This window comes from Chiroxiphia lanceolata, chromosome 7 (assembly GCF_009829145.1).
Source record: "Chiroxiphia lanceolata isolate bChiLan1 chromosome 7, bChiLan1.pri, whole genome shotgun sequence".
Lineage (NCBI taxonomy): Eukaryota > Metazoa > Chordata > Aves > Passeriformes > Pipridae > Chiroxiphia > Chiroxiphia lanceolata.
In genome coordinates, this window is record NC_045643.1 from 5,501,128 (window position 1) to 5,528,747 (window position 27,620).

The following is a 27,620-nucleotide window of genomic DNA, read 5'->3' on the forward strand; positions in this document are numbered from 1 at the left end:
AGCCAGGGGGTGGTCAGCAAGACTCGCTCACCCTTTAATAGCCCTATATGGCCAGTGCGTAAGTCCAGCGGAGAGTGGAGGCTGACAGTGGATTACCGTGGACTCAATGAAGTCACACCGCCCCTGAGTGCTGCTGTGCCGGACATGCTGGAGCTCCAGTATGAGCTGGAGTCCAAGGCAGCCAAGTGGTACGCCACCATTGACATTGCCAATGCCTTTTTCTCCATTCCTTTGGCAGCGGAGTGCAGACCACAATTTGCTTTCACTTGGAGAGGTGTGCAGTACACTTGGAATCGACTGCCTCAGGGGTGAAAACGTAGTCCCAGCATTTGCCATGGACTGATCCAGACTGCACTGGAAAAGGGCGAGGCTCCAGAACATCTACAGTACATTGACGACATCATTGTATGGGGGAACACAGCGGGCGAAGTCTTCAAGAAAGGAGAGAAGATAATCCAGATTCTCCTAAGAGCTGGTTTTGCCATTAAACAGAGTGAGGTCAAGGGACCTGCTCAGGAAATTCAGTTCCTAGGAGTGAAGTGGCAAGATGGACGCCGCCTAATTCCAATGGAGGTGATTAACAAAATAGCAGCCATGTCCCCACCAACCAGCAAGAAGGAAACACAGGCTTTCCTAGGCGCTGTGGGCTTTTGGAGGATGCATATCCCCGAGTACAGCCAGATTGTAAGCCCTCTCTACCTTGTGACACGGAAGAAAAATGATTTCCAGTGGGGCCCTGAACAACAACAAGCCTTTGAACAAATTAAACAGGAGATTGCCCATGCGGTAGCCCTTGGGCCAGTAAGGACAGAACAGGATGTGAAAAACATGCTCTACACTGCAGCCGGGAAGAATGGCCCTTCCTGGAGCCTCTGGCAGAAGGTGCCTGGGGAGACCCGCGGACGACCGCTGGGATTCTGGAGTCGGGGATACAAAGGATCTGAAGCCAGCTATACACCAACTGAGAAAGAGATCCTGGCTGCTTATGAAGGAGTTCGAGCTGCCTCAGAAGTGATCGGCACCGAAGTGCAGCTCCTCCTGGCACCCCGACTACCAGTGCTGGGCTGGATGTTCAAGGGAAGAGTTCCTTCTACACATCACACCACCGATGCCACATGGAGTAAGTGGATCACTCTGATCACGCAGCGAACCCGGATAGGGAATCCTAATCGCCCTGGGATTCTGGAAATTATCACCAATTGGCCCAAAGGTGAGAGTTTCGGACTATCCTCTGAAGAAGAAGAGGAGCAGGTGACACGGGCTGAGGAGGCCCCACCATATGACAAGCTAGCAGCAGATGACAGGCGATATGCGCTCTTCACGGATGGTTCCTGTCGCATGGTAGGGACAAACCGAAAATGGAAGGCAGCCGTGTGGAGTCCCACACGGCGAGTTGCAGAAGCGACTGAAGGACAAGGTGGGTCAAGTCAGTTTGCAGAGCTTAAAGCCGTTCAGTTGGCTTTGGATATAGCTGAACGAGAGAAGTGGCCAAGACTCTATCTCTACACTGACTCATGGATGGTGGCCAATGCTCTGTGGGGATGGCTGGAGCGATGGAAAAAGGCCAACTGGCAGCGCCAAGGGAAACCCATCTGGGCGGTAGAGATGTGGCAGGACATCGCTGGCCGGGTAGAGAAGCTGAGTGTGAAGGTCGGTCACGTAGACGCTCATGTAGGCAAGAAACGGGCTACTGAGGAGCATCGTAACAACGAGCAGGCGGACCGAGCTGCCAGGATTAAAGTCTCTCAGGTAGATCTGGATTGGCAGCACAAAGGAGAATTATTTCTGGCTCAATGGGCCCATGATGCCTCCGGTCACCAGGGGAGAGATGCAACATACAGATGGGCTCGTGACCGAGGGGTGGACTTAACCAAGGACATTGTCTCACAGGTCATCCATGACTGTGAGACATGTGCTGCCATCAAGCAGGCCAAGAGGGTGAAGCCTCTATGGTATGGTGGACGGTGGTCAAAGTACAGGTATGGGGAAGCCTGGCAAGTTGACTACATCACGCTCCCCAAAACCCGCCAAGGCAAGCACTATGTACTGACCATGGTAGAAGGAAGTACTGGATGGCTGGAGACATACCCCGTGCCTCATGCCACTGCCCGGAATACCATCCTGGGCCTTGAAAAACAAGTCCTGTGGCGACATGGCACCCCGGAGAGAATTGAGTCTGATCATGGGACCCATTTCAAGAATGGCCTCGTAGACACCTGGGCCAAAGAGCACGGCATTGAGTGGGTGTATCATATCCCCTACCATGCACCAGCGGCTGGAAAAGTTGAACGGTGCAACGGACTGCTGAAAACCACCCTGAAGGCACTGTGTGGGAAGACTTTCAAACACTGGGAGCTGCATTTAGCAAAGGCCACCTGGTTGGTCAACACCCGAGGCTCCATCAATTGAGCTGGCCCTGCCCAATCAGAACTTTTGCATACTGTAGATGGAGATAAAGTCCCCGTGGTGCATATGAGAGGAATGTTAGGGAAGACTGTTTGGATTAGTCCCACCTCAAGCAAAGGCAAACCCATCCGAGGGATTGTTTTTGCTCAAGGACCTGGTTCCACCTGGTGGGTAATGCAAAAAGATGGGGAGACACGTTGTGTACCTCAAGGGGACCTAATTTTGAGTGAGAATGGTCTGTAATGTTTCATTGTATATATATATATATATATGTAAGTATATATAGTTTTAAGGAGACATAGTTTTTAAGGGGGTTAATTTGGGCATGACATGGACGGCATAGAATAAGGGGTGGATAATGTCCTGGTTAGAACAACTGGGACCGATTCATCACTGAATGGGTATAGCCCAAACTGTGTATTCTATAGCCCTCCATGCCATTTCCCAGAAACTGTTGTCAGTAGAGGCCTGCGAGGTGGGGGGGGGAATGTTCCTGAGCACCCTCATACCCTTTTATGGAATTCCCCGCTCTGAGGGGAGGACTAAACACCCTTTTATGGGATTCCCCGCTCTGAGGGGAGGACTGAACATTCCTGCCTGAACTGGAGAGTATATAAACCTGGAGTTTTGGAACCTTTTTACCACTCATGGGATCCAGAGGAGGACTGCAGCTCATCACTCTCAACCAGACTGCAGCTCATCGCTCTCAACCAGACTGCAGCTCACCACCACCCTCGGCCGGACTACAATTACCACTTTTGGCTGGACTGCAGCAGCTCTCCCACCAGCAGGTTTTTCCCCTCTCCCTTTGCTTTGGACTCAAGGGGGGGGCCCAGGTAGCACCGCTTTGTTTGTACCCCGGGGTGCTGGGTTGTACATTTGGGCTTTGTGGGTTAGTGCCTGTTGCTTGTCTGTGTGGTCGTACTTATTGTATTATTTTATTAAATTGTTATTCTGACTTGTAATCTCTCTTTGAGTTGGCTTGGCTTCCTCTGCTGGTTAACTTTTAAACCAGCACAAGTCATTACTAGTAATACTGTTTATTTTCTATCTTCCCTTTTCCCGTGTTTGGACATGACCATTACTGGATGTGCTTGGAATACACTTACAAGTGTTAAGATGTTTTCCCAGGTTGTATCTGAAGCAGTCAAATGGGGGCTGCAGATGACCATTGTGTTCCAAGGTTGAGGTTTCTTATGCATATAAAAGTACCTGAGTAATGGAAGTGGAATACAAAAAGTGAACAAGCACCTGGTGTCCCTTCTGGGAAACATTCACTTTCAGGTTTTATTTTCCTCTCTTTTCTGTGGGGCTTTAGCTTTAGACATGTTTTGAGGTTCTTGTTTGATAGAAGTATGGAAACAACTTACATGCCTGTCAGTGAGTGACCTGTGCCAATCATTTATTTGTGACTAGGTGGTGGAGGCAATAATTAAACACAGCCTGAATTTCCAATGTATGTTGTCACACAATTATATGTAAAAGTAATATCAGTGGTTAATGATCATGTAATGCCTGTGAATGCAGCATGATGAGGCCAAGGTTTTCTTGTAGACTGTAAGCATAACCATTTAATGCTGTTCTTTAATATGCCTTGTTGGATGTTTGAGCATAGAAATGTATAGGGTAGCAGCTGTTCACACAAGTCTTGATTCCAGTGTTCCCTGAAGCCACAGCACTGCCCTAATCACAAGTGCTGCCGCTGTCCTAGGACTAATCACTAAGTCTTGGTGCTTGCCCAAGCTCCCGGTGATTCCCTCTGAGCCTCTTATCTTTTGAGGTAGCCACAGTGCTTACTCAGGGCTCAGGACAGTAGGACGTGCTCGCCCCATAGTGTTGCCAATAGTCATTGTGGCTTTAAACTAAGGTAAGAGGATCACAGAGTTGCTCTGGAAGTGTTGTTCTACCAACCTGCCTTACCTAGAGTCAGTGCACAGGAAAGTCAAACCTACTGTGCTGTAATTTTTCTGTTGTTGGTTTAGCCATACTCTGCTCTTCTGGAAGGTAAAAAGAACAGTCTTCTGTTCTTTACACTACATCTGTAAAAATGCTTTGTGTTTCCTGGAGTAAACAGCACTGTTTTAAATCAACAGATACTCAAATTGATCAACTCTAAGCTTCTGCCTGTTTAATTTATTCTGTTTTAATTATTGGTTGGGAGGCAGCGGTATCTGGATGGGCAGCAAGAACAGCCATCAGTGTTCATGAGCGCAGGATGACAGATGTGTTGCAGGGGTCTGACACTCCCGAGCAGCTGAGCCAACTTACCTCTTGTGTTTGGAGGTTCATGTTTGTGAACGATTGATTTCCGTGGGAGGAAAATTAGCTTTCTTGCTCTGAGCTGACAGGATGCAATGCTGGCTTTTTTCCCTCTTCCTTTTCTTTTTCCTTTTCCTTTTTCACCTTGAGTGCTGAGAATGTCTCTTTATGTTTTCTTCTCTACATCCTTTCTTTCCTTGCCCACTTTTCTGTCTCCTGGCAGGCAGTAGCGTGGAGTTTGACTGGTGTGCTGTTTCCAGTATCCGCACGCTGCGTCAGCTTGGCAACAGGACTGTCGTGGTGAATTGCAACCCGGAGACAGTGAGCACAGATTTTGATGAGTGTGACAGACTGTACTTTGAGGAGCTGTCATTGGAAAGGATCTTGGACATCTACCAATATGAGGTAAAGAAAAAACAGAAGCTCTATAAAAAGCCATGAAGAACCTAAACTTTTCAAAATTCGTGTCACTAGCTTGCTTTGGCCGAGCAGCTAGGGGCAAGGGGAGAGAGCTTGCTCACAAAAGCTCTTTGGTTTGGATCCCATTGTTGCATTTTACACATCGTTAATGTTCATTGCTCAGTAATGAATGCCAAATAAATATTATTTTGTGAGATGCCATATTGTGCAGTATTTGCAAGCAGATTTAATTTGCTGCAGTCATTCATTGCACAAATTGTTCTGTCCTTGTGGTACTGGCCTTTAGTAGCTAAGCGTACCCTTGAAGCACAAGTCCTCCACCTGAAGCGATAGAACATCATGCTAATGTGTGCTCAGGAACTCGCAGTCTTGGCCTTGCAGTACAGTGGCAATGTTGTGGATGTGGTCCAGCATACAGGCAGGCAGATCAGGAAGGGGCATTGGAATTGCCGTCAAGCCAAAACATGTTGCAGCTGATCCAAATATTGCACTACTCTCTTAGGAGTTTTCAAGTGTTCAGAAGTGCTAATCTAAGAGATGGAGAAGAGTCCCAGACAAATTTTGTAATGAGAGTATATATAATATAAACAGTTGGCCCCAATATGTAAAATGTTGGTTTCTAATCAGAACTCAAGTCTCAGTCTCAAGGCTCTGTTCTTCATCCATTTGCAAAATACTGACTAGGACTTTAGATTGCTTGTTCATACTTTCCTATTTGTACATGTTGTTTTACTTCTTTAAATTTTTGTAAAAGCAGATTACTACTGGAAAACATAGATTTAGGACAGGCTCTCTGGACTCAGAGCCTGATTTTTGAATGCTTTAGGATTATACATGAGGCTCAGCTCTAAGAGCATTGAACTCTTATTTACTTAACAGAACTGAACTTCTGAGCTTGGGGCATGGAGCAAACTGGTGTGACAGTTTGTCAGACAAGTTACACTGATGAAACACAGCATCTAATTACTGCAGGATCAAAGAGGAGGTAGATACAGGTGATGAGGCAGCAACTGCTCATTTCTACACAGAGTGCTAGTAATTAGCAGGTTGGGTGAGAAATATGTGTGGAAAGAATAATGCATATATATTGAAATTGCATTATCCTGCTTGTCATGGCAAGGCTTGGCAAGTTTGATGGGAGGTGATGCAGATCTCAGGGTCTAATAGCAACGTTCTGTGGTACCCAGACCTGAAGGGGTAGGACACTGTTGGCAGTTTCCCCAGCTCAGCAAGCCATGCTCATAAACTGGACTCTGCTTCTGGGTATGTTTTTAGCCTGTCCTGCTTGTGAAAACCAAAAAGTGATTGTGAGAGGAGAGAGGGTAGGGAGGAGGCAGCAGGAACTGAGGTGGTAGGAATAAAAAGGGGGATAAGAGAGATGGTAAGAGTTTGCAGAGATTTCTGCTATTGCTACTGCTTGGGTATGAAAACAACCTATTTGATGTTTGCTCTGAGGGTGTTAAAGTCATCAGATCTGAGCCTAAACATCCAAAATCAGGTTGTGCTGTTTAAAAATTCCCCATCTCAAACCATGACAATAGTAAATACTCAGCTGTTTAGAACACTTTTCTTCAGTAGCAACAAAAAGAAATGGTGTAGTTATGCCTAATTTACAAGTAGGGAAACTGAGTATCTGAGGAACAGAGTAGCCTGCACAGAGTCATGCAAAAGGACATGGGTAGACCTGGGGACAGAGCCCAGACCTCCAGCACAATGCAGTGTAAGATGTATTATTTGTTATATGTAATTTCTTCTTAAAAAAGTGAGTGAGCCCAGTGCTAATATCCTGTTAACAAAATGCTTCCTCAGGCAAATGCAGTTGGAAGTCAGTCTCTAAGAAAATGATCAAGTTAAAATTAATCTGATTCTGAGATCCTTCACCAATCCTGCAAGACAGCCATCTCTCCCCGTTTCATATAAAAAGCATGAATAGTGCCGTGATGTCAGGCTGTTCTTTTAACCTCTCATTGGCCTCCTATGATGTTCCAATAGGCAATGAACTGTGGCAAATACTTTGAAAAGTCCTGGATTGTTGGCAAACTATAGGTAAAATCATCAGCAAACAATGGACACACCCCTGTGCCCTCAGTAGAGATGATTCATCAGCTCCCTAAGTGTAGTTAGGATTAGCAGCAAAGTTTGGGCAACTGTTAAGCTCAAACAAATAGGTGCACTGACTTGTCCCAGTTTTAGTGATTAGACAAATGAGGCTGCATTGAGAAGCAAGGTTACCAGCAAGAATGAGGCAGCTGGAACCTGCCTACCAAGAGATGCTCACAGCTTCACACAGCCTTATCTCAGGGATGTACTCAACTGTCCCTCCTTTCTCTCTTTTGTGTCATCTTTTACCTCCAGTTGACATTCACAGCTGCTCTGACTCACCAGAGACTGAGCTGTGTATTGGAGCAGAGTTTAATTTACTCTGAATGTGTAAAGTTAGGTGGTAGTCTGAGGACAATAATTTAAAAAAAAATAAAATCCCTTCCTTCAGATTTATTGGCTTTTTGTTTCTGGAGATGTTCCCTTTTTGTTTTAATATCTATCTGCTTGAGGGCCTCTACTGATTCTTTTTCAGTTTCTAAAATAATCCTGAAACAATTCATAAAACTAAAGGAGGTTCTTAGGTACAATTTTAATGGTCTAATTTGTTTTCAAACTCAGGGAAAAAGAAAACCCAACTCTATTACTAATGGCATAAAACCAACGTAGTAATAAAAAGAGTGATTTTTGTTATAAAGGGAAGAATAATTCCCTCTAGGCTTCTTTCACTAGATTATGTATTGCATATATTTTAAAGATATCTAATGGCAAGGATGTTATTCAATTTCTTTATAATTAAAATATTGCTGATGATAGAGTGATATGCAGTGGCATCTCTTTCTGTCTGTCCACATTCTCAGTGGAGCAGTCCTGTTCCCTGGCAGGACAGTGCCTGCTCTTTAGGCAGGAACATCCTTTGGGAAATAGCAGCAGAACTTTAAAGGAAGAAGCGAGCAGCAGCTAGGTTCAATTTATGGTTCTTTTTGAGTAAAAATGAGTATATGATTCTTTGGTATCTGTTTGAATAAGCCATCTCCTCTGTCTCCTTAGGGCTTGAGTCCCTAGTGCCATCCTAACTTTGATGTGGGCAGTCTTTGAATTTTAGAGGCTCAGTAACTAGAATTGTTTTAAAGGAAGAAATAAGCAGCAGCTGAGGAGAAGCTGTTAGCTGGGACATTCACATTTCAGACTTGTTGAGGATAGGTTAAGATGTTGGTTACCTTGGCAGCAAAGGTAGGCCAACTTGTTATCCAACAGGAACCCAAGCTGCAAGAAGGAGTTTGCTTATTCACTATCTGGTTCTCATCCATGTGGGATGGTAAGGGGCCCAGGGACTAGAGAGAATTAGTCTGATTTGGATGGGTCTGGAAGCATTGAGGAACAGATTTCTCTTACAAGTTGGAGATGGTGATCTCCAGTGTCGTGACACAACCCTGCGTGGGCACAAAACAGCCTCTGTCCTTGCTCCACCCTCCACTAATGAGGATTTTTCACTGCCTGTCCTGAGCTCTCTCAGATGGCTGCTATTGGCCAGCAGCAGCATATCATCCCAGTAGTGACTGCCTGGGGAAAAGGAAAAAAAAATCACCTCCAGCACTGTGTATTAGCCTGTGAAGCAAATAATACTCTTGTAGACTTTGTGATAATAAGTGCTGTTTAAATGCCAAACTTTTTTTAGTGGATTTTTATTATGGCAGGAAATTAACCACATCAAAGTTGAGTGGGGGTTATACTAGCATTTATCATCTATTTTTTTCGCAGTCACTTGTAGTCCATCCTGCTCTCAGCTTATAGATTTGCCACTCCAAATCCCTTTAAATCCCTGATGAAGGAGTTCCTCTTGCAGGAAGGCCAGTGGGGCCGACCTCCTTCAGGAAAAACACACTTATTAATTAAAAGAACATTGTTCCTCTATCTTTGAGAGCCAAACCGTGGATCACTTAATTTATGTTTTCCATTTGTTAGAAATGGGTAAAACTGTAAAACACATTTAGTTCAAAAGAGCCTTCACTGCAGCTGTACTGTGGGCCAGATCCTCCTTTGAGCAAAGTTTCACCAGCTTTAATTTGGAAGTAGAGTGCCCATTATTTAATTACCCTCAATTATTACACAGTGTAAAGACGATTCATGTCCTCGTAGTTGTTGCAGGTACTCTAAGGCCTTTTTTTGCTATTGAAAATTTTCACATCTGACTAGATTGTACTTGAAAGCATTAGGAGTTCTATGTAAGAAAAGAAGTCTGTATTTGCATCTGAAGAAGGATATGTGTTTGCAAGCAAGATCACTTGTGTCATTATTTACTCTTTATTATTTCCCCAATTAAAATGTGATGACTGCCCAGTGACAGACATGAAATGCTCCAGTGTGTCTGGAGGATGCTGTGCCACTTGCCCTGCCTCAACTGCCTCTGGAATTAAAGTGCTTACAAATAATCTGTGTGGAAATGAGCACATATGACAGTTTGCTGAAATACTTGTTACTGTCAAGGGCACTACAAGAAATGAGGAGCTAGTCGGGAATAAGGAGCATAGATTAAAATAAAGGGCTAAGTGTGTCCAGAGTAATCCACCATCATGTGCTGTCTGATGTGTTGGGCTCTGTTGAACTAGACTCTGCTTAGCTTTGTTACACTCCAAGACTGGCTTCTGGGGCTAGGAAAGGCAGTTTGCTAAGTAAATAGCAGTGCTGGCAGAAAAAAACCCCATAAATTCCACTTGTGTGCCATTGCCTCTGTTCTGGAGGTTACTGTTTTGCAACTGTAAATCTCTTCTTATAGTTTAAAGCCATTCCCCCTTGTCCTATCACTATCTGTCTGTGTAAAAAGTCATTCTCCCTTTTTCTTATAAACTCCCTTTAAGTACTGGTGGTCGCAATAAGGTCTCCCTGGATCTTCTCCAGACTGAACAACCTCAGCTCTCCCAGCCTGTCTTTGTAGGAGAGGTGCTCCAGCCCTCTGGTCATCCCTGTTGGTCCTATGCTCTGTCTTTGTTCACAGCAACCTGAAAACAAACATAATCTGAACATTGAATTCCTGTCTGTAGCAGCTCTTACTACTGAGTTAACCTGGACATGACCGTGCTCCTTTCTGTCTGCCGACAGGAATGCAGTGGCTGCATTATTTCAGTAGGAGGGCAGATTCCCAATAACTTGGCAGTGCCACTTCACCAGAGTGGAGTGAAGATCCTTGGCACAAATCCTCTGCAGATTGACCAGGCAGAAGATCGCTCCATATTCTCAGCTGTTCTGGATGAGCTGCATGTGGCCCAGGCTCCCTGGAAGGCTGTGAACACACTGGTAAGTTGGTATGTGCCTCTGGGAAATTATGAAGAAGCTGGGGGTTGTGCATCTGCTCACTGGGACTGACTCACTGATACATTTCAAGATTCTGAAGATATTTAACAGTTTTTTACTGCCAGTGTTGAAGAACTTTTTGGTCCCTGTGAAGTGATGCTATAGCAGTACTGGGAGTGGGTGAATATTGGAGAGGAAGTGTCTTTAAATCACCTTTACACAGCCTGGGGTATATACCCAGCAGAAGTTAGCACTGCCGTCAGGCTAGTCTAATCTGGCCTGCTGGCCTTGAGAACTGCTCTAGCAGGTGGAGTTTGCAAAGGAATAGAGGTGTCTTGGCACTGCTTTTTTTTTCCTGGTGAAGCTCTATGGACAGGGAAGGTCTGAAGGTGCCAATTTGGGAACCAGGCTGCAGTCCCTGACTTCTTCCCCCACCATCTTACTGGCTAGTAAAGTGCAAATGCAGGCAGTGTTGAAATTTTGGTATGACTTTAAAATATTTTCTTGTTCATAGTGTGTTTTTCCTCCCTTTCTTTAGAGAGACGCAGTTGAATTTGCAAGCTCAGTGAGTTACCCATGTTTACTGAGGCCCTCCTATGTTCTGAGGTAAGGCTCAGCCATCAGAGCTCAGCAAGGGAGGGTATGAACTCCAAAGGCCTCTTTGAGACAAGGGAGAGTAATTTCAGGGATGTGTGGAAAACTCTATGCTAGGTGTACGTGGCATAAAGCTGCCCATGGGACAACTGATCAAATCAATAAGGGAAGCCAATGGATCCCTTAAGTCCATCAGGCGTTGATCAAAGGTAGAACATATTCATAAGAATGTCTGTTTAGCTGTATTACCTTTTTCATATCTTAAGGCCAAACTCACAAACTATCTGGCATAATCTTTAAGGTTCCTGAGACTGTTACCTGTACAATTAAATCAGAAGATTGTTTGTCACCAGGAAAACCAGAAGGGAGTATGCTGAGGCCATTTATTGGGGTTGGCATCTGTTTTCAGAAAATGGCAGTGCATCTTTTGAATTCAGCTTCTTATTTGCCAAGTTTCTCCGCTTACAGGCATGTTTTATATCCCTACACGGTGGCAGCTGCTTCTCATTGTAAGGTAAACATATGCGGGTATTCTTCTCAAGAATACCAAGGCAGTGGAAAGATTTAAAAAAAGGTTTATTTGAGATGCAAGGACCACTTTTTTTGTGATGCCGCACGCATCGGGCCTTCGGGGGCAAAAGGCCAGCTCCTGCCCCCTCAGGGCCCTTTTTGTCCTCTCTGTTTCTCCACCGCCTTCCCAAGGCCTTGGTGTATGTCTGTTAGGGCTCTCTCTCTCTTCTCATGTGCCAGAGAGCAAGGCTGAGAACTCTTGCTATGCAGAGGGGGAGGAAAGCATTGAAACTGCCTTTGAGAGTTACCATTTAGACAGAAAGCCTTCCGAGCAGAAACCGAGTTCTAACACTCTGTTACAAATTCTTCCGGAAATGTATCTGTTCCTACATCATTAAATAGACATTGTGTGGAGCCCCACATTTCCAACAGTTAGACTTTCTGAGGGAGTTACACTGGTGTGTACACACAGCAAACTCACACATTCTGAATGATCTCCGAGGAGTTTCTTCATAGCTGGATGACTGGGCACAGAGAGGCAGTTTGCTGGGCACAATTTGCAAGTGAAAATAAATTAAAGACTGGGTCCTTTTCCATATGAAGAAGACACATACATATCAAAATGAAGAGGCACAATATCAATTTTTGGGGGGAGGAGGGGCTAACACACTTTTTATTCAAAAAGAAGGAAAGGAGAAGGATTTCTTATATCTTCAAACCTCAGGGAAATATCCTTCAGAAGAGACTCCTGAACGTGACTTTTCTATCTGGTTTCTAAAGCTTGCAGTGGAGTTGTAAGCAAAGTTAGAAAACAGACCTCAGGTCAGGAGTATAAGTTAAAAACTGCTCCTGATGTAATTCTCCAGATTTTTAGGGAACACTTATTTTAGCTATTGTTTCCATTTGTATTAAATCCATTATAGGCCCTTTCCATGTTAAATATTTGCTAAAGGGTGTTTATGCAGTTTAGGGGGACTTCAGGGAGAAAGATAAAACTAGTGGATGTAAAACTTGAGGAACCGGAGAGTGAAAAGCCCTCACACAGCACTCTGTCCGTCCTCTATTTGCAGAGCAGCAACAGGACCACAGCTAAACTTCTTCATCCTTTGAGCAGCTATGACCTTTAATATTTGCCAGTTTCCTTGGAAAACTGAATGAATTTCTCCACCAGTTATGTACTGTGTGCACTAGCTCACATCCTCAGTGGTGCTACTGACACAGGTCATAGATTTAATTGAACTCTATTGATTTACATCAACTGAAGAGGTAGTCCAGTAATATAATCACCAACGTACTTGTTTCTATTTATCTTAGGCTAAAGTGACTGAATTTGTGGGATAGATCCTTCTTCCACTTTTCCCCGCAGCCTCTGTGTGGTGCCCATCAAAGCAGAGGGGAAGCTGTGCACCAGTGGTAGAAATGGCCAATGTAACATCTTTTTTGTAAGATTATTGTCCTTAGAAGGCACCTGAATCACTGTCTCTGGACCCATGTTCTCCCAGATCCCCCTCTCAGATACTACTGACAGCTACATCTCAAATGTAGCTTCCAGATTACAGTGTCTGCATCTACTGTGCCTCTCCCTTAAGGAATAAGACCTTAGGGAAAAAACAGAGTGAAATGGCCAGAAAAGAACAACCTGTTTTCATCTGGATTTACGTTGTCACAACCATCACCGGTGACCTGTGCATTCTTCACTTCATCTGTCACTGGGGAGAAACTGGGCTAAAGTGAGAAAAGTTTCTTTTTTAGCTGAGCTCACAGCAAAGCTGCCCCATGGGGAAAGTTTGGGCCTTAATGGAGCTGTCTGGCTGATGAGTTACCTCCCTCAGCTCAGGGGAAGGTTCAAAGGCTTGACTCAGGAAGGGGATTTGTCAGCAGTGCTAAGGCTACACAACCATAGTTCTTCACTTGATTCTCTGTTATGGTTCTGGAGGTCTCCTGTCTTCTCTGGGAAGTATAATGAAGGGTGATTAGGTACCATCTCTGCCTCTCTTTCAATCAAGATGGGGTAAGTGGCTTGAGTCAGGAGCTTCCTTGGCTAGTCTCTGATTGGCAATCCTGTGCTGTGGCACCTAACGCTGATCACAATGGAAGCTGACCTGATTTCTTTCCTGTCTCACAGTGGGACCTCAATGAATGTGGTATTCACTGAAGAGGAAATGAAGAATTTGTTAGCAGAAGCCACCAGAGTCTCTCAGGTACCAGTCTTCATGCTGCCACTGCTTTTTCTTTCTGTGTTTACTCTATTTGTTTCTTCTCTACTGTGTTTTCCATCTCTTTGTTTCTTTATAGTGTCTTCCTCACTCTTTCCCTTCTTTGTTTGGGGAGGAGTCACTGAAATTGTAGTTTGACTCCTCAGTTTGTTCCCTAACAGGCTCCCTAGCATGGGATCCTGGGCAAGCATCCTTACTGACACCCCTGGGATGCCTGCATGGATCTAGGATGGCACTTGGCTGTTGTACCCAGGCATCCATTTCTGACAAGTTAATTGTGTAAATAGATATAGGCTGGGACCTTCCTGCCCCAGCCAAGCTTGATAGTGGCGAGTTTTGCCAACTACCATAGAACTGGTAGCATTTTTCTGAGTTGTTTTGTCTGTCTTCTTTGAACAACTTAAAATTTCATCTTGGCATCTCTTCTGAGGTTTTTTTCTTCTTCTTTTTTTTTCTTTCTTGTTTTGAATGGTCACTTTTCAGAATAGTCCTATGGTATCATAAACACTGCTGTCACAGGAATCTTGGAGTTAAAAATAAGTCAGAGAGGAACTCTGAAAACACAATGGCTATGGAAGCCAGATATATTACTGCTTATTAATCAGGTGATTAAAGCTTGAACAGGAACAAAACCATGCAGTTTATAAGTATATGAGGCACATGATGGAAGTTTAACTTTTCAGCAAGTGGAATGAAAGGGATATGCCTTGCAAAATAATAATATCCTGAAGGGTAGATTAGTGTGGAGGCAAGGAGGCCACTTACTGTAGTCTTTGAACAAGTTTTAGAGGGAAAGTACCACTGTTACTTTCATAAGAAGGAATTATTTAACTAATTCCCAGAAGACTACAGGGTCAACCTGTGCTAGTGTGTCAGGTTCTTAGCAGTGCTCAGCCTTCCAAAATGACTAACTTCTCTTTGTACTTAATCTGAACTACTCTGTGTTTACACTCACAGAAACAGCCCAGACAACGGCCTTAAGCCCCATTCAGTGGGACAGATCACTTTGTCGTGCTGCTGGGTGGCTTTATGATGGCAGTGGATGCCCTATAGGAGCCTGAAGCCCAGGAAAGTGCCCCCTGGTCACCTTAACTTGTCACAGCTTGAATGACTTGAATTGGGCAATGCTGTCCTTCATTGCTGAGAGGTCTCATCCCTGGTGCAGAAGGCTTTGGTGGGAGTTGCACTTGCAGACTTGGCAATATGTCACATATTCTTAGGGGAAAGAGAGGGTGTTCCCATGGAATCCTTAGGATGTCCAGTTCTACTTCACAAGTAGGGCACTGCCACATGCTGCAAACATGACCAGTTGCACAACATGAATTTTTGGGTGCTCTGATTCTGATTTTCATCTGGTTCTGATCTGTAAAACTAGATTTACATGCTTTTTTTTTTGCTAGTGTAGTCAGACTGCCAAAGAAAGACTTCTTCCTTCATCCAGTATTGTATATTAACAGAAGTTATGGTATAGCTGAAGTTAAGGTAGCAAAAAGCAAACCAAAATAAAAATAATGTGTTCTACTTCTAAATTAGGAAGGGTTTTTCATCCTTGTTGAGGCTTTGTGGTCAGTGAATGGTCCCACAGAAGCTACCAATATTAGTTGTGATCATGTTTGTGGGACACAGGCTTCATTATTCTGGTTACAAAGCCTTAGCTAATTCTGCTCCATCCAGCAGAGCATCTCCAGGTAAAGGCCCTGACTGGTGTTCTGTTGTTTTAACTACTTTGCTGTTCTGGTGTTGTACCATTATGGCATTTATGTTGTCAATAATGTACCAAACTTCTTGTGTGAGTTGAGACAGATCGAAGTAAACAAGGTTGTGTGCACATATAAAATCTTGCGGTGAAAAACTGCAGCAAGACAGAAAGTTACAGGACACAAGCCACTAAATTTATGAAAGTGTCCTTGCCTGTGAATTTACCCTTGCACTGATAAATGGAAGGAATTGTGTCTTGCAACTTTTGGAGTTGCTTGTGTCTTGTAACTTTTGGATTGCTTGATATTTTTTCAAGAGGAGCCTTTTGAGCATGCACAGACTGTCATATACTTCGTTTTATTCTCTAATAAATAACAGGTAGTTAATAGTGGATGGGACAGGTAAAATGCTGAGACACAATGCTGACCAAAAAGAATGAAGACTAGATTTTTTTGAAGCAAGTGTCTGGGAGGAGAAAGTATTAAAGGGGAATGGGAAGTGTGTGGTAGCATCCCAGACCCAGGTAGGAGGAAGAAGAAGGAAAAAAATCTATACCAGTTATTGAGGGACAAGGACAGGTTGTTCCTGGCCAACTATAATTAGTAGCAGCCTCTCCCTGGGAGACTTAGGAAACCAGGCAGGGAAATTAGAAAGGAATGTATCAGTTGCCTAAAATACATGACTAAAGTAGCAAACAGCCACTCTACAAAGTCATTAAATATGCCAAGGATTAGTTACTTGAAGCAGTATGTTCAGTGAGGTGTCTGGGAGGCTCAAAGGGAGGAAGAATTGAAGATCTTGGAGGTAAGGATCATCCTTGAGAGACAGGATCATCAGAGGTCACTGGATCCATGCACATCTCACTATGTTATTTTTACCATGATCTCACATAAAAGCCCATTGTGGTTTTGCCCCAGATTTCATGGTGTCATTATGGAGAACTCAAACTTTTGCATCAGTGGTTTTGGGGAAATCATGCCACGTTTTTGCCCATTATGTTCTTTCAAAATTAACTTATCTGAGGAAATAAGGATATTGATAGATTGGTCTTTTGGGATTCTTCTTCAAAAGTAGCCTGGATGGTCTTCAGATAGTCTCAGATAAAGACTTTCTTATTTTTAACTTGTCTTGATGACAGGATCACCCTGTGGTGCTCACTAAATTTATTGAAAATGCCCGTGAGGTGGAAATGGATGCTGTAGCTAAGGCAGGAAGAGTAAGTACTTTGCTTTTCTTTAATAGTAAACTTGTTTTTCCGAATTGGATATTTGCAAAAATGTGTGGTTTGAATGATTTACTATACAGCCATGGATTTGTATGAGAAGGGTAGAGAAACAAGAAGAATTCATTTTAGGTTCAAAACCATTATGTTTGAACAGTTATTTTTTTAAGCATTGCTTATCCATGTAAATGAATCCTTTAGAATACAATTTTTACTGCATTTGCAAATCACTGACTTCAGGAATTACTTTCATCAGACCTGTATCAGCATGTGTTATGCAATTGCCACAGTTATTTTATTATTACAACGTCCCCTTGCATTTAATTATTCAGCAAAGACAGTTCTCACAAAAAAACCAGAAACTTATCAATTAACAGAAATATTCTGTTTTCAATCCTAATTTCTAACCAGCAGACACAGGCACTTTTTTGATATCGAGGTAGTGTGCCTTGATGGAGTTCATTCAATTTAAGTCCTTAGGCCTGAATTTCTTCCACTTGCTTTTCTCTGTGATAAAACACCATCAGAGTGGGCAAAAAATAATATATCAATGATGTTAGTCCATTCTTGCTTCTGGTGGGGAATGACAGCTGTTTTGTGCTCTGGCCAGCAGAACTTAGAGAGCTGGTTTAAAGCTTAATTATCTTTTACCTTCTGAGTCCACGTGTGTTAGAGAGAGGAAGCCTTAGTATCTCCAGGCTATGGTGGGTTTTATCATGTTCATGGTTTGTTTAACCATGGTATGAAAGACACTGACACAATCTCCTTGTTCATATGCCTTGTGTCTGGCTTCAGGCATATTCTCCTCAAAATCTTGGAAAATTCACTTTCCCACCCATCTGTATCCCCTTTTGGATACAACTGTTCAGGAGGCTATGCTGAGGATGAAGGAACAGTTCATGAGAGGGGGGGAGATGACCAACTGCTCTCTTGTTGCTGTATGCAGGTTATTTCCCATGCTATTTTGGAGCATGTGGAGGATGCAGGTGTTCACTCTGGAGATGCCACCCTCATGTTACCCACACAGACCATTAGCCAGGGAGCCTTGGAAAAGGTAGGTGTTGCACTAGCACTGAAAAGAGAAAAGGAAATGAGAGTTTGAATCTGCTTTCCTTCCATCAACAATGGAGAAATCAAATCATCCATGGTTTTTTTTTGAAGGCCAGTGTGATATATGCAAGTGGAGGATGTCACGGTGCCCCTGTGACTGGCTGTGTGCATAGCATCTTTTGAACTGTATCTCATTGATTTAAGCAGTAGGTGTGCATGCTCTTAGACCCATTGGATTGTTTTGTTTCCTTGGTTTAGAACCAGTTTCCATAGCGGTAGAGGATTGCCTAATTCATGCATATGCCATGGCTCACTTTCCACTTCCTTTTTTCCCACAATCCTTAAATGATTATGTCAACTGTAAGAATTTATAGCTACCTGCTTTTCCAAACATAATATCAGGATGAATGAACCTCACCTAATCTTGACTTTTTTCCCTTTCAAGAATAAACCTGGTAATACAAAGTTAATTGTCAAAATGCAATTTTAAAATAAAATATGCTATTGCCTGTGATGTCATCCTGCTAAGGGTTTGCTTGGAAGCCGGCAAAGTCTGTCATGCACTGACCTGTGCTCCAGCTCTGTTTCCAAGAGTGTCCAAAGCCTTGCTTCTGAAAATAGTTGTCTCCTGAAGCAAAGTTATTCAACACTTGTACTGAAAAACCTAGTAAATAAGACTTTCCTCCCAGTGTGTTCCAGAGTGTATCTTCTCAGACACCTCCCACTGATCTATGATGGGACAGGCACGTTGGTGAAAGACTTTTAGGACACTTACAAATTTGGGTAGTTATTCTCAAATGCCAAAACATTATTAATTGTTTCACCAAGAAAGGTATAAAGGCTCCAGTGTGCAGTGTAGGAATTGCTACAGTGCAAAGCTTTGATTCTCTCTTCTTCTCCCTGCTGCCTTTTCACACACACACACACACACACACACACACACACACACACACACACACTCACAAAACTGATTTTTACCTCTGCCCTCAAAAGGCACTTCAGGTTCTAAGTTACTGGGAACATTAAACATGTTTGCTTCTGAAAGATAATGCTGTTGGCAAAATGAGTGTTTAGAGAAAAAAAAATAGGGCAGAGAGCAATGACATTTAAAGGAATCCATATGTGAGGTGATTTATTGCCATGATGCCATCTATTTTGTGGGACTTAATTATTTATTTTATATACACACACTTATACTTTATTTATGCGTGTTTTATAGGTAAAATCTGCTACAAAAAAAATTGCAAATGCCTTTGCCATCTCTGGTCCGTTCAACATCCAGTTCTTGGTGCGAGGTAACGATGTGCTGGTAAGAGCTCTTGTGATTCTTATGGCAGGAATTCAGGCTCCCCTTAGGTGCATGATTCCTGCATCCCTGCTGTGGAAACTCTGTAGCAGTAGTAGCTGTGACAACTAACCTGCCTTGTCTGATCATGTGGGCTTACCTGTGCCACCCCTGATCTCACAGCTCTCCCTGTCTCTGTGGGAGAGAGCATCCTCCTCTGCCTTTTCATTCAGGGTTAACTGAGTCTTGTTGTCTGTCTGTCAGCACTAGCTTTGTTTTGCTGTGGGCTGTGGTCCTTCCCAAAATTATCAGTTTGGAATAGGATGGACAGCACTGAAACCTGTGCCTCATCCTATAAACTGAATATCATGGCTTTTAGATCTCTGATATCCTCTCTCATCTTTAGCTATTTGGGTGTTAAATTAAGCCTTCCAAAGGGATTGGAAAGAAAGCAAGACAATGTAAGTGTTTAAACCTTTAATATAAGCCATTAAGATGGTTATCTGAATAGTCCTAGTAGCTGTTAGTAACAGAAGTACAGTGGATGTTTCACTCTTTTTGGGTAACAGATGGCTTTCTGTTGCTAATGAAAGGAGGTCAGAGGAATGAGAGCAGAGTATGACTGAGGAAATAGTGACTGAGGAGAAAACTTGATGTAGATGCATTAGAAGAGATGCATTATTGGTAAAAGATCTGTTTTGGGCTGTTAGTTGAGTGAAAAGTACTTACTGTTGTTCACCTTTTTTGTGTTTCACACATGGTTATTCAGAAACTCCAGAGAGGGATAGACTGGAGTTTTCCATTCCTTGCTTTCCCTCAGCTGTACTTGCCTTTTCTCTGCATAGCCCCCCCTTTTCCATTCTACCTTAACTTACCTATTCCTGCCCCCCTTCACTCCCCCTCATCCTTACTTACATCCACGACTCTTCTGCTGATGAACTCCAAGGTGGCTTCTCAGCAGGATGCAGAACTTCTTTGTTGCTTTCTTGGGTCACTGAATTACTTCCACATGTGGATGAGGGAAGTCAGTAAGGATAGTCCAGCCTTTCAGATTTTTTCACTACCATGAAAAAAGAACAGGTTGGGCTTCTAGAGGCTGTACCTCATACCTGTGCATAAGTTTCCATGCCTCTTGCACATTAACTTAGGGTACAGTACAGCACGTTTTCTGAGTAAACTCTAGCTTGCCCTCAGTTCTAATATTCAAACAGTAGAGAGGATCCTCAGTTGAAGAACATCAGGCTACTTGTACCTCAGGATGGCCTCTCCCCATCCCTCATCGCTGTTTTAATATTGAACACAATTTCTGTGCCTCTTATTTGACGATATGAAGATCATCTCTGCCAAGAGGACTAAGGACTGATTTCCAGAAATATGAATCACTCTGTTTCTTCACTGCAGTCTGTGCCTGACCCTGCTATTTCTCTTTTTCAATCCCATCAGGTGATAGAGTGCAACTTGCGGGCTTCACGTTCCTTCCCCTTTGTATCGAAGACTCTGGGCGTGGACTTCATTGATGTGGCCACTAAAGTGATGATTGGAAAAGGGGTTAATGAGTCATCCCTCCCCACACTGGAACATCCTATTATTCCATCCAAATATGTTGGGATTAAGGTATGCTTTCCAAAAGAACACCAAAAAAACCCCCACGACAGATCCAGCATGTAGCACATTATTAGACAATTAGTACTTCAATGCCCAGAGAGAACAACTGAGTCATTGGCCAAAGGTCAAACTGACCTTTTGTAGTTTCTGTCAGGATAATTGGAAAATTATATTTGTGTATTTGGAAATTTTAGAGAAAAAACAAAGAAAAATTGTCCAGTGATTATTACCAAAATCAATCATCCTTTATTTTTTAATTCTGAGCTACTCTGAATCATTTTTATGAATTGCATAATAAGCTTCCTCTTGCAGAATTGAACACTGAAGTTCAGGCTGTTTCGTAATACTATCTAACATATGTGTGGACTTGTACAACCTTGTGTTGTGAGTGCCCCCAGATTTCATCATCAGGACTGGGGACATGTAGTCCCCTCTTTATACACTACCAGTTAAAATACATGTGAAAGTCTTGGATCCTTTTATTTCAGTAAGGCCAAGGTTTTACTCTTCGTAATTACTAAGCTTATTTAGCACACAAGATACTAAAGTATACTGATGGTATTTTTGAATGCTTAGTAGAAGAAAAAAAGTTAATTGAAGTTCCTAATCGTAAAAATCTAGAACAGTATTGCAGAAAATCCGAAGGATAATGAGAATTGTTTATACTGAAACTTTCAAGCTTTAATAGCTTCCATATCAAGTGAAAACCGAGGAAGCAGAAAACACCTAACATCTTCCTACTAATAAAATGTTCAGACTTTTTAACATGCAAGCCAAATCTGTAGCCCAAGCCAGGCCAGGTTATTGGCAACTAGTCTAGAAGTGGCTTTACATTTTATTGTGATGCACAATCTGAAATTTGAACTTGAGATTTTTATTTTTTTTTTGCTTTTGTGAATCTTATTTATTTTTATAAATTTCTATTATTTAGACCTAGGTCTTCTACACTGTTGTTAGCTAAACTGTCAGGAGTTTTTTCTCTCCTGGGAATGCTGTCTACAGAGTGGAAAAACCAACTGTATTCTTCAAAACTTCCCACAAAGCCTTTTATACTCTTTGTGTTCTGTGTGAATCTGTCAAATATAAAAACTTGCTAATGCCTTTGGAAGTGCTAAACTTTGAAAAATATTCCAGTTTAACCTCTTTGTTATTATTCATGCGTCATGTTTTCTATTCTCTCACAATTTACTGCTAGGAATATTTGCATAGACACAGGATCTTGTTTCTCCAGCAGGTCTTAAATGCTCTGAGAAGAGAATATGAAATTCTTTTCCTCTTTCACAACATAGCTGCTCCTTTGTGGATTGGAGTCCCACTGTTTCAACTTTAGTGGCTGCAAGACTGTCTTAACATGTTTCCTTGTAGACTGATGCAAGTATCATGGCCTGACCAAGATTAAATCCTGGATAGAGCATGACTGACTAAGTTTTAAATTGGATTTAGAACCAGAGTTTGCTCCTGCTGATGGATTTTTATGTTCATGGCAGGCAAAAGTTAGGGAGCTAGCAGAGAAGACTTTGCTGTTTGTTACCATTCAAGACAATATGCGCATTAAAATAATCCACCTTGGCTGCCATATCCCAGTTTGAGACTCTGGAGTTGGCCACTGTAAAAATTTTCTCTTTACTTACAGTAGAAACAAAACTGATCTAAAAGTTACAAAGATAGGGGGCATTTTTTGAGAAACCTTGTGAATTTGTGCTGTTGCATTTTAGCTGGTCATTGTTAGGCGTCATGAAGCAGCATCTGTCCCGTCTGCAGTGTTACCGTTGGAGACTTCCAGGAACGGAATTATGTCTGTGGATTTAAAAATAGATTCTTTCTTAAGCAGCAAGGATCCTGTCTTCATGAGAATGCCATGAAGATGGCATTTCAGATGTGGAGAAGCCCTATAGAAAATGATTCCATAGTAGGAAGTTTGTTCCTTGTTTGTCAAGTGTAGTCTTTGGTTATTAACAGAGTTTCTTTTCCTCCCTTCTTGTTTGTTATTTTAAGATCAAATTAGACAAGAGAACTCAGAGACTGCAGTGACCTAAGTCCTCAGATAATAATAATGATCAAGGGGTTTAATATTTTCATACAAAAGATTTTGAGTATGTATTTTGGGGAGGAGAAGAAAAATATGAAAATAATTTATGAAGTCTCATCTGGTTTAGACCAAAAGAGTGTTTTCTTGTGGAATAGTTTTATTTTTGTGAATGAAAAATTTCATAGAGAACAGTTTTCTCAGAAAACCCCACTGGATTCATATAGCATCTCTCCTTGTTCCATGAGTTAGATGCTTCTTAGCCTTTCTGTTTGAAAATGTGTCCTTAAAATTATACTGATAATGGGCTACCACTGACTGAAAATCTACCACTGACTGAAAATCTACCACTGGAATGTGAGCAGAACTGCAAGAGTTAGATAACTGATTTATTGGTGAAACACGTGTTTATTTGTTCAAGTCCATCATTAGGGTGCTGAGGGGACTAATTTGCCAAGTACTCCTTTGCTTATCAGCCTTGACCACTGCTTTTTTTGATAAATTAATGTCTCTTTCTGTCACTTCCAGGCATAGCTGGAATTTTTATATCTTTTAAATGATCCATTAATTTATTTTTTCCCCCTCCTTCCTCTTTGTTTCACCAGGCCCCAGTGTTCTCCTGGTCCCGGCTGAGAGATGCTGACCCTGTTCTCCGATGTGAAATGGCCTCTACTGGGGAGGTATCCCTTTTTTTTTTTTTTTTTAAACCAAGTTAACTTTAAACATCATGAATCTTAGAAAGTGATCTTATTACTGCCTGAATCATGATGGAATCTGTAGCTTCTTCAGAAAATTGAAAACATCTTTCTTAGCTGTAAAAAACAATGTCTTGGAAAACCCAGTTTATTCAGCCACTGGATGTCCCTCTTTACCTGCATGTCAGCTTCCTGAGTTGGACCTAGTTGGTGTGACAGCCTGCAATGAGTTTATCTGAGAGCTGTCCGGTTCTGGGAGGTTCTCCCTGCATCAGTCTGTTTTATGAATGGTCTTCTTCTAGACAGACAAGTCCTTACAGCTTCCAATTCCCCCGTGAACACGTGCTAGAACAGTGATGTCGAGACTCCAGGTTGTGAGTGGTTGGTCTTGGAACAGTTAATCAAGGGCAGAAAATATGTGTGGTGTTTTCTTGTTGCCTAGTAACCATCAAGGCATGTCCCAAGGTGCAAAAAGTGAGAAAGAGTGAATAAAATGTGGTGGCTGCATTAATGACTGTTGGTAGGATGAAGAGACTGGACAGCTTTACCTACTCTTCCTACAGCTGCGCTTTGAGGTGCTTCTGAGACGTCTCTCAATGTACACATGGCACACTCTAAGGGCACAGGGCTGTTCATCTTCTGCCTAGGCTCATCACCCTCACCCTTGGGCTACAGGATTTCATCTATATCACCTGGAGAGACATTTACTCATGTAGAACAAAGAGGTTTCTTTATGAGTTTTGCTGAGCTATCAAGGGCTTCTTTAGATACACTCAAGCAATCTCTAAACTTACTTTCTCTGTTGCTTCTAGAAAGAGTTGCAGTAGCAAAAACTTATTCTGGTCCAGAACTTATTCTGGGAAGTGATTAAATACTGAGGCAATTAGATTAGGCTTAATGCTGCACTCCCACAGTTAGGCAGGTGGCAGAGTCTGGGCTGCTTTATTGGATGTGGGCTTGGCTGGGTCTATAGGAGCTGTTTTTATTAGGAAATATTTACCATTGTGGTACAAAAAAGCATTCTACCCAGATGCAAGCAAAGAACAGCCTTAGGTCTCCTACATCTCTCCAGAATTACTTTATTTTACTCTTCATAATGTGTGGGAAATCAGTATTGCAGAAGATTTCTTTTCAGTGTAGTTAATGGGCAGAAAAAAGTCAAGTGGCTTCTGTGACTTCCTCATTTTCAGAACACAATTGAATACACAACCTCTCCTCCCCCCCCAAAAAAAACCCCAGCTCTATACAGAGTTAGAGATTACTGTGGTCATAAAGAAGGGATTATTAACTTTTATGAGTTGGAAAGATCCGTATTCACAAATGCCATAAAGTGTGACAGTTACAAAAGTCTTTCTTATGAGTGAAGTAAGGATAATAGCTTGCTTTGGTAAAATGCTCAATTATTCCTCAAAGCGGTTTTTCACACACATGGCTTGATCTGGGCTTGAATTTTTTACATCTGTCTCTTTGAGTATTGTGGCTGTTTTGACCATAATGAAAAACCTCTCCTGGCAGGCTGGAAACCCCTTTTCCAAGCCTACAAGACATGGGGTTGTCCATCACCCTAAGAAGTCCAGGATATACACAGGATATAAATACACTGTAGAGCAGTGTGAACACTCAAGGATGAGTTTTTAAAGGAAAACTGGGATATCAGTTATCATGACTTTTTTTATCCCTTCTCATGCGGGATTTTTGTTTGTTTAGTTGTTTTTTTTTACTTCAGAAGATCTGACAAATCATCATTTGTTCTTCTTTCATGAAATACTGGTTTGTCCTCACCATGGTAATAGGGAGGCCATGAATGTGAGGGCTAACTCTGGAATGGGAAGGACCATAAGAGGAAAATGGGAAAGCAATTCTCAATCAGCCCTTTTATCCAATCTGTATATGTCAATGGATTTGTTGCTTCAAAGAGAAAAATCTGTGACAGTTTCTGCTTCTGACTGTTTTTCAACAAGTGTGGAGCTGACCAGGAAAAGTGAGGGTTGATTGATTTTTTTGTTGTGGGGGTTTTTCTGCCTTTTTTAACTTTCACAAAATCTTATGCTTTCCTGTTTTTGTCACCAGAATTCCAAATTTTGGCAAGGAATATGGTTTAGCTCTTTCAGAGGATTGTTGCCGTATGACAATCTGTAAGCAACTGAGCTCCACAGCCAGTTCTGAATGCTGGAGAACTGCTAAATGATTCTTACTGATTTCTTCCTCAGAATTTTTTAATATAAAATAAATTATTATGAATTGACATGATTGCTTTGGTTTTTTTCTAAGTAAATACTCAAGTTTTACTTGAATTTTGTGTATCTGTGGACTTTTAATGGAAAAGCATCTTTAAATACCATGGTTTTCCTTCCCAAGAAATGCCAGGAGCACAGGAGAGCACAAGCACTGCCTTGCCCTGGTTTGCAGCCACACAGAGGAACTTGCCTGGGTGCAGAACCCTCACTGGTGTTTAAGCCTTATATAATGTTAAACAATTTGCAGTGCACTCCCAAACATTAGAGCAGAGGCTGTGTACAGCATTCCAATAGCTCAGCAGAATCAGTTGTTGTTAGTCCTCAGTGTGCTGTTTGAAACTAAAGTGTTGCTTATTCCTTCGTTATTGCTTCATTAAAATGATGAGATTTGTCTACAATGATTTTCTGATTTATTCCCACTCTCCCCATGCCTTCAGGCTCCATGCAAATGCAGTCTGACTTCTTTAAGCAGAATCAAAAAAGCCTGTTTAAAAAATTCATTCCTGTTTCTTTTTAAAGCAATGTTTTTTGGGGTTGTTTTTGGTTTTTCCCCTCACGTTGCCTTCTTTGTGCCTTTCCCCAGGTCGCATGCTTCGGGGAGAACGTGTATTCTGCTTTCCAGAAGGCTATACTTGCCACAGGGTTTACATTTCCTAAGGAAGGAATTTTGATTGGAATCCAGGTGAGTCCTAAAAATCAAAGCTGAGAAAGGATTGACACAGAGAAACTCTGTAGCTCTTGCCTTGTTTTCATTCATGTGGCTTTATGTATTAAATGTATTTTTCTGCAATTCATGCTGAAGTACAGTAAGACAATGAGAAACAAAGGCTCTGGAGAGATCTTTATTGGATTCAATACGGCTGGCCTGATGGGTTTTACCTATGTCTCCTAATAGTTTCTACTGGGAGCTGCAGAAGTTTGGTGGGGGAAACCCCTGGGGATTGCTGGAAGCAGAGGCCTGAGATCAGAGAGCTAGAAGCCACCTTTCTGTGGAACAAAACCTGTAGAAAGGCAGTTCAGAGAAACATCCCAGCTGGAACCCACAGAACCCATAGAGCTCACTCTATGCCTCTTCCCAGATGGGAGTTCTGGCAATGTTACTTTCACCATATAATCATACAAACTTTCATCATATAATCATATAAACTCTCTACCTCTGTGCATTGCCTCTTGCCCTTTTGAAACCAGTTTCCCTCCAATCCCCCAGACAGTGAGGCTGCAAAGCTGGACCTGCTAAGCTTTCCCCTGGGGTGCATGTTTCATTGGAGGCAGAGCTGTAGCATCATTGACAGTGCAGAAAATGTGATGGTTTTGGGGTGTTGTGGGCTAGTCATTGATGTAACTCATGGCTGTTGGGCCATGAGGCCTCCACAAGTGTGACAGATTCCTCTCCTTGTTGGAGTCATGATGGGAATATAATCAAGTATAGAGGGGTCAGGGGTTAAAGGACAACAGTCTTCACCCTGCAGCCCACTTCTGCCATTATTCCTTGCCCTTTTTGATGATGGTGCACAGCCAATATTGTTCCCTACCCTACAGCTCCTGTCACTGAGGAGTAGCTCAGAAAGGAAGAGCCAACACTATATTTGTGTAGTGATGTTTCTGTTTTCTACACCTTGCCAGAGCTCTCTCCTCTTAGGGACTGGCTTTCAGACACATACTCTGCACGTCCAGTGACTCCATGCCAGACTAGAGCTTGGACTTCAGGGTTTCATGTCTTGCTGTCACCACCCCTGAAAGTTGCTCTATGTGGCAGAGAGTTTAAATGATGTCAGTATGGGAACGTTGTCCAGTGCAATGGCTTTTGCAAAGAGCTGTTATGTGAGGGAGTTTCTGGTGGGTTTGCATTGGGAACAGCCCTGTCCCATTGACAGGCCTGGATCAGTAAGGAGGATGTGTGTTTCAGGACAAACAGGGGGCTAGGCAGAAAAGCGAAAAGCCTTGGTTCTTTATCAAGGAATAGCTATCGAATGCAGGAGGGGCTGAAGTCAGAAACACTTGCAAACTTTGGAATGTATGTATGTTCCTCAAGAATTCAGACACTTCCACTGCAACTAGAACGTTCT

At 42.5% G+C, this 27,620-nt stretch overlaps 1 protein-coding gene across 13 annotated transcripts in view; it reads left to right on the forward strand.

Annotated features, from left to right (window-relative positions):
• CPS1 (carbamoyl-phosphate synthase 1) overlaps window positions 1-27,620 on the forward strand; it is a 337,480-nt gene that overhangs the window by 135,179 nt on the left and 174,681 nt on the right. For all 13 annotated transcript variants that reach the window (XR_004358089.1, XR_004358088.1, XR_004358090.1 and 10 more), the window contains 10 exons: window positions 4,889-5,070; window positions 10,225-10,419; window positions 10,955-11,022; window positions 13,646-13,721; window positions 16,573-16,650; window positions 17,603-17,710; window positions 18,926-19,015; window positions 20,435-20,605; window positions 23,228-23,302; window positions 26,138-26,236. Coding sequence is in view for 8 of the 13 variants with exons in the window: in XM_032693562.1 (XP_032549453.1) it covers window positions 4,889-5,070; window positions 10,225-10,419; window positions 10,955-11,022; window positions 13,646-13,721; window positions 16,573-16,650; window positions 17,603-17,710; window positions 18,926-19,015; window positions 20,435-20,605; window positions 23,228-23,302; window positions 26,138-26,236 (1,142 nt within the window). In the remaining 5 variants the exon portion in view is untranslated. The remainder of the gene's footprint in view (window positions 1-4,888; window positions 5,071-10,224; window positions 10,420-10,954; window positions 11,023-13,645; window positions 13,722-16,572; window positions 16,651-17,602; window positions 17,711-18,925; window positions 19,016-20,434; window positions 20,606-23,227; window positions 23,303-26,137; window positions 26,237-27,620) is intronic.